Genomic DNA, 6,881 nt, shown 5'->3' on the forward strand with positions numbered 1-6,881 from the left:
ATTGATGTTTCTAACTCTCTATCCCTCTCCCGTCCTCTCTGTAAAAAATCAATAAAATATTTTTTTTTTTTAAAAAAAGAGAGAGAGAGAGAAAGGAAGGAAGGGAGAGAAACATCGTTTTGTCGTTCCACTTCTTTATGCGTTCACCGCTTGCGGCTTGCATGTGCCCTGGGGACCAGCCTGCAGCCCGGGTGCCTGGGGAGGAGGCTCGGACCAGCTGAGCCTCAGCCTCCAGTTGCACAGTCGTTTGTACAGCTGGCGGCTCAGTGGGGACACGTGTGATAGAAAAAGGGAAAATCAAGAAGGTCAGACCGTGGTTTCCTCAGTGCCAGTTCTCCTTGCAGTTAGCTGTCTCTGCTCATAGCTGTACTTACGCCAACAAAGATCATCCCCACCCGATTTCTTCTATCAACCAACGTAATTAGTCTCTAATTACTGGCTAATAATAGAGTACTTTGTTGTCAAGAGCTCAAGCACTTCATTATTGAAACACGGTTATTGAAAGCTCTTGTGTGTGTGTGTGTTTGGGAGGGGATGTGGGTGTTTTATGCATCTTCAAAGTCCTGAGAGTCAAGTTAGATCAAATTTTGTTTCTTCACGTTATATGTAGGGAAAGTGGAGATACATACAGTAAAGGGAGAATGTTTTCCCTTACATCTTTTTTCTTTTTTTTTTTAACAGTGATTTTTAGGGAAAGAGGAAGGGAGAGGGAGAGAGAAACATCGATGAACATTGATGAACGTTGATGTGAGAGCGTAACATCAATCAGCTGGCTGCCTCCTGCACAACCCCCACAGGGATGGAGCCCACAATCCGGGCATGTGCCCTTGAACTGGCAACCTCCCAGGACACTGGACGACGCCCAGCCAACTGAACCACACAGGACAGGGCTCTTAGATTACATCTTTTATCTGGTGGGTCCTGGGAGAATGGCACTTAGTCCCCCCAAAATGCTGTTATTTTAAAAATACATTTTAGCCCTAGGTGGTTTGGCTCAGTGGATAGAGCGCTGGCTTGCAGACTGAAGGGTCTCAGTTAGATTCCGGTCAAGGGCACATGCCCAGGTTGGGGGCTAGATCCCCAGTAGGGGGCGTGCAGGAGGCAGCCGATCCATGATTCTCATCATTGATGTTTCTGTCTCTCCCTCCCTCTCCCTTCCTCTCTGAAATCAATAAAAATATATTTGGCGGTGGGGGAATAAGAAAAAAATTCTCATCAGAGCAGTGAGGATTTTTTTTTTTTTTTTAGAGAGAGAGTGGAAAGGATGGGGTAGGGAGGGAGAGAGAAAGGAGAGAGAAATGTTACATCAATTGGTTGCCTCATATGCGCCCCAGCCAGGTGAGGGGATCAGCCCTGTAACCCAGGTACATGCCCGTGACTGGAATTGGAACTGGCAACCCTCCAGTGTGCAGGCCGTTGCTCAAACCATTTTGCAACACCAGCCAGGGCAAGGTTTATATTTAATCGTGCAAAGTCCAATGTAGGTGCCACACTTCTGAGTAGCTCTCTTTTAAACAATCAGCTCGGAGAACGGGGCTTCTCTCGTCCTGTGGCCCTTCTGTCACATGGTCCAGTCTTGGTGTGGCTTCTATAAATCCTTGGTTGTAAGACTTCTGTTCAGCTAGTCTTCAATTGGTTATTCAGGTTGATTGTTCTATAATTTTGTTGTAATTCCAATTTGGGCCTGGGAGGAAGTGAATGTAATTTCCACTTACTCCTCAGCCATCTTTTTCCCTCTCTTCCTACCCCTGTATGATTTTATAACATGCATTGGTCATTTGAAAAATATTGGTTCACCAGATTATGCAGATTATCCAAGTGTTGATGCATTTTATTACCCAATATTGGAAAAATTCACACTCATTAGTGTCACCATGAATTTCATCAAAAAGTTTGTAGTAAACTTCAACTCATGGTAGAGGTATATTTCCCCAAATTCTAATTTTTGCTTGAAAGCTGAAATTATAATTGATAATTGGCAATAAATACTGTCGTTTGTTTGCTGTGAAGTGGGAGGTTCACTCTGTTCATTTTTTAAAAAGTGTTTGCCATATACCTTGGCTTGTCTATTTGTCATTCTTTCCTGTGACATATTTCTACCCATGGTCATTTCAAAAGGATGAAATGCTGTTTTATTGATCCCTTAAACTAGAAATGTCGTAATGTGATTGTTGCATTTATTATCATCATCATTATTATTGTTGTTGTTCTGGAGATTATTAGTGAGGGAAATGTTGTTTGGGACCTGAAATTTTTTCAAATATCTAATTGTTTGTGTTAGATGATGAGGAAACGCCCTACCAGAGAGTCACCTTGAAAAGTATATTAAAGTACAAGAAGTCTTCTGAAACCATTTTACAGACAGCTCCCCTTATGTTTGAGTTACAGCTTCCTGAAAACTTCTGTTCCTATGCATAAAGATGTCTTTGGTGGACTTGGGGAAGAGATTGCTAGAAGCAGCAAGAAAAGGCCAAGATGATGAAGTGAGGACATTGATGGCAAATGGTGCCCCGTTCACCACCGACTGGGTAAGTTCTCTTGATTATTCCCAATGTGTGCTGTTACCAATCCTTTTCCTTTTCTTCCTTTTTTAAAAAAATTTTTTATTTATTGATTTGAGAGGGGGATGGGGAAACATCTTTGTTTTTCCACTTATTTACACATTCATTGGTTGATTCTTTTTTTAAAAATATATATATTTTATTGATTTTTTACAGAGAGGAGGGGAGAGGGATAGAGAGTTAGAAACATGGATGAGAGAGAAACATTGATCATCTGCCTTCTGCACACTCCCTACTGGGGATGCGCCCGCAACCAAGATACATGCCCTTGACTGGAATCGAACCTGGACCCTTCAGTCCGCAGGTCAATGCTCTATCCACTGAGCCAAACCAATTAGGGCCATTGGTTGATTCTTGTATGTCCCCTGACGGGATAGAACCAGAAACCTTGGCATATCAGAATGATGCTCTAACCAACTGAGCTACTCGGCCAGGACACCAATCTTTTTCTTAAAGGCTAAAAAGACTTTATTGATTTTTTTTAAAATTCACTTTCTGCCTCATTCTCCTCACAAAGTTTTATTTTCTTTCTCTCATCTAAATATGTGGTTTTCATTTTCTTTTAGTTTTCCAAATTGAAAGTTTCTCCTATGGATGTATAGATGGTAATTGTAAAGGTATTATATACTTGTGGTTTTCTATAATGCTTTTCAGAGTATTTTCCAAAAGTTTGATTCTCCCTGTAGTGTATTTGGGTTATAGGCTTCTGTAATTAGCTAGAAATTAAACAAAATCAGTATAATAAAAGTACATTTCTAAACTAATAAACTATTTATTTCCTTTTCTCTAAAATGTCCTGATTAATAAGAAGTAGTCTAGCCCAGTCGGTGTGGTTTGGTGGTTGAGCGTCAATCTATGAACCAGGAGGTCACAGTTCTATTCCTTTTCAGAGCACATGCCTGGGTTGCAGGCTCGATCCTCGCGGGGGGGGGGGGGGGGGGGGGGGGGGGGGGGGGGATCAGTGATTCTCTCTCGTCATTGAAGTTTCCATTTCTCTCTCCCTCTCCCTTTCTCTCTGAAATCAATAAAAAAAAAAAAAGGGAAGATGTAATTTTATGATCCTAGACAGCCAGCTTGGAGAGCAGAAGTTTAGAAGATCCAGGTCCAGATTATAACATGGGCTTCCTTAGCATCCATAGATTTTGTAAACATTGCCTAATTTTAACAATACAATGAGTGAGTGTCCTCTTTTCTGTAGTGGTTAATTCGTAACTTGAGAGGCCAGCAGGTTCTTTTTTTTGTTTTTCTTAATCCTCACCCTAGTATTGTTTCTTTATTGATGAGAGAGAGAGAGAGTGTCAGCGATGTGAGAGAGAGACATTGATTGGTTGCCCTCCTCAGGTGCCCTGAGCCCACGACCCTGCAGTACACAGGAAGATGCTCTAACCAACTGAGCCGCACTGTCCAGGACTGAGGACAGCAGGTTCTTAGCACTTCACTGAAAGGAAGAAAGGAAACCCATGAGATTAGCATTTTTATAAATAGGCCTGAAAAGAGCAATGTGAATTAAATCCAATCAGGCAGAGAGGCGAATATATGAAAACAAAGTATGAGTGAAGTAGGCTTAAAAATAAACCAGCATAAAGCAAAGACAGGAATAGGTTTCTGGCCAAAGTGGATGCTGGTAACTCTTACAAGATTTCCTTTGAGATGATATAGACTTGTTTATTGCTAAAACTTTTTAAAATATGTATTTTATTGATTTCAGAGAGGAAGGAAGGGGAAGAGAGAGATAGAAATATCCATGATGAGAGAGAATCATTGATCGGCTGCCTCCTGCAAGCCCCCCACTGGGGATCGAGCCCGAAACCTGGGCATGTGCCCTGACTGGGAATCAAACCAGTGACTTCTTGGTTCATAGGTTGATGCTCAACCATTGAGCCACGCCCAGCTGGGCTTGATTGCTAAATTTTTAAAAAATATATTTTATTGACTTCAGAGAGTAAGGGAGAGGGAGAAAGAGAAACATCAGTGATGAGCCCTAGCTGGTTTGGCTTAATGGATAGAGCATAGGCCTGCAGACTGAAGGGTCCTGGGTTTTATTCCAGTCAAGGGCACATGCCCAGGTTGCAGGCTCGATCCCCAGTAGGGGGCGTGCAGGCAGGAGCCGGTCAATGATTCTCTCTCATCATTGATGTTTCTAGCTCTCTCTCCCTTTCCCTTCCTCTCTGAAATCAATAAAAACATATAAAAAAAAAATAGAAAGAAACATCAATAAGAGAATCATCGATTTGCTGCCTCGTGCATGCCCAACACTGGGAATTGAGCTCAAAACCCAGGAATGTGCCCTGACCAGGAATCAAACCATGACCACCTAGTTAATAGATCGACGCTCAACTGCTGAGCCTCGCTGGCCGGGCTTAGCTGCTAAATTTTTATTGCCTCTTAATCTCATCAGTCTTTTTGTCTTGCTTTACTGTGGTAACAAACTTCTGTTACAAGCAATTAAATGAGCACTCCAAGTTCTACATGCAACTTTCTAGTCTCTGCCCTTTGCCTAGAAATTGTTTTGAACTTTTACCCCTGACTCAGAATCCTCTTGTCTGTCCATTTGTTTTATCTTCTAAACCCTGTTTAAAATCATGTCCTTTAGGGAATCTTACATGATAAATCCATCTGACTTAAATCCATTCTATTTAGCGCTTATTTAATTGATGGTATGTTTATTCCCCTATTAGTATATTAACTTTTTAATTCATTTATTCAGTCCTGTCTAACCAACCAGATACTTTCTTTCCATGGGCAGGAACCATAAAACTCACCTCTTGTTCATTTGTATCTCTCCAGTAATAATTTAGGAGTCTGCACGCAGTTGATATTCAATGAGTATTATTTTCCCACAGCTTGGAACGTCACCCCTCCACCTTGCAGCCCAGTATGGTCATTATTCCACAGCAGAAGTGCTCCTTCGAGCAGGCGTTAGCAGGGATGCCCGAACCAAAGTGGACAGGACCCCTTTGCACATGGCTGCAGCTGATGGACATGCACACATCGTGGAACTGCTCGTTAGGGTAAAGCAAGAATAGTGGCGGGTCTGTATGGTAAAAAGGACACCTACCTTCCTTTCTTAAACTAGTGGCAGGGAACTAGGTTGGGAAAGATCAAGCTGAGGACAGTTTATAGCATTGAATTGTCTCTCTTTCAAGAATAATCATGACTATGAGAATTTTGTATTCTAATCTTTTGAAAGCTAAACAGACTTTGTTGGTTTTTCTTCATTCCCTTTCTGCAGGTGTTCTCTGCACTTATGCCTGTTTTTTTCAGACACTCGGCTCTGTTAATAAATGCAACAAAAATCTGTTCTTTTCCTTTCCTTTCTATTATAATTTCCCAGTGATGTCCTTAGAAGACCCACTCATGGAAGGCAGTATGTCTGTCAGCTTCAGGATAATTTGAGAAATGTTTTTCCTTTTGATATTTCTTAAAGGTGACCTAAATTTGAATATGTGTAACCTATGGAAAGTCTCTGTATTGCTGATGGGATCTTGCACCTGTGCTGTTGTAACCAGTGAAACATTACTTTTCTATGACAGAATGGTGCAGATGTGAATGCCAAGGATATGCTGAAGATGACAGCTTTGCATTGGGCCACAGAATACCACCATCGAGATGTTGTAGAGCTGCTTATCAAATATGGAGCTGATGTCCATGCTTTCAGCAAGTTTGATAAATCTGCCTTTGACATAGCCCTGGAGAAGAACAATGCTGAGATTCTGGTCATCCTCCAGGTCTGTTTTTTGTTTTTAATCCCCAGAGTATACTTGAATGAAGTTAAGGATTTATTATGGGAGCTGAATCAAAACAGAATTTTCCCTATTGTATCAAAGAAGTACTTCTAATATGTTTTAGTCTTGTGATTCAGTGTCATTAGTATATTTAAATATATATATTCTATAAAGCATTGAATTATTTATGGAGATTGAATAATAGTGTTGGCGGCCAATACAAAAACTAGATTTACTTGGCTTTAGAATGATTGTTTTTCTCCATGAAAATTTTTCTTTCTCATTAAACTTGACTTGGGACTATATTAAAAGCCTCTTTATGTTTTCTAAATGTACATCAACGGATGTGAGAGTACATAGCTCTGAAGCCCATCAAGTCATCCCAGAATTAAAGGAAGCCATCTCAGAATGAAAAGTTAGCTGCCCGGCCAGAGTGGCTCAGTTGGTTGAGCGTTGCCCACACACCAAAAAATTGCCAGTTTGATTCCCAGTCAAGGACACATGCCTGGGTTGCGGGTTCAATCCCCAGTCAGGTCATGTGCGGAAGGCAACTGATGGATGTTCCTCCCTTACATTGATGATTTTCTCCCTCCCC

At 41.3% G+C, this 6,881-nt stretch overlaps 1 protein-coding gene across 4 annotated transcripts in view; it reads left to right on the top strand.

Moving 5' to 3' along the window:
• The window catches only part of GABPB2 (GA binding protein transcription factor, beta subunit 2), a 23,804-nt gene that overhangs the window by 2,166 nt on the left and 14,757 nt on the right, over positions 1–6,881 (top strand). For 2 of the 4 annotated variants that reach the window (XM_005880577.2, XM_005880579.2), the window contains exons 3-6: positions 682–914; positions 2,389–2,528; positions 5,405–5,572; positions 6,095–6,289. In XM_005880577.2, the coding sequence (XP_005880639.1) occupies positions 2,421–2,528; positions 5,405–5,572; positions 6,095–6,289 (471 nt within the window). In that variant the 5' untranslated portion in view covers positions 682–914; positions 2,389–2,420. The remainder of the gene's footprint in view (positions 1–681; positions 915–2,388; positions 2,529–5,404; positions 5,573–6,094; positions 6,290–6,881) is intronic. The other 2 variants (XM_005880580.2, XM_005880578.2) reach the window with 2 other exon arrangements.

Source organism: Myotis brandtii, unplaced genomic scaffold (assembly GCF_000412655.1).
Source record: "Myotis brandtii unplaced genomic scaffold, ASM41265v1 scaffold643, whole genome shotgun sequence".
Taxonomy (NCBI): Eukaryota; Metazoa; Chordata; class Mammalia; order Chiroptera; family Vespertilionidae; genus Myotis; species Myotis brandtii.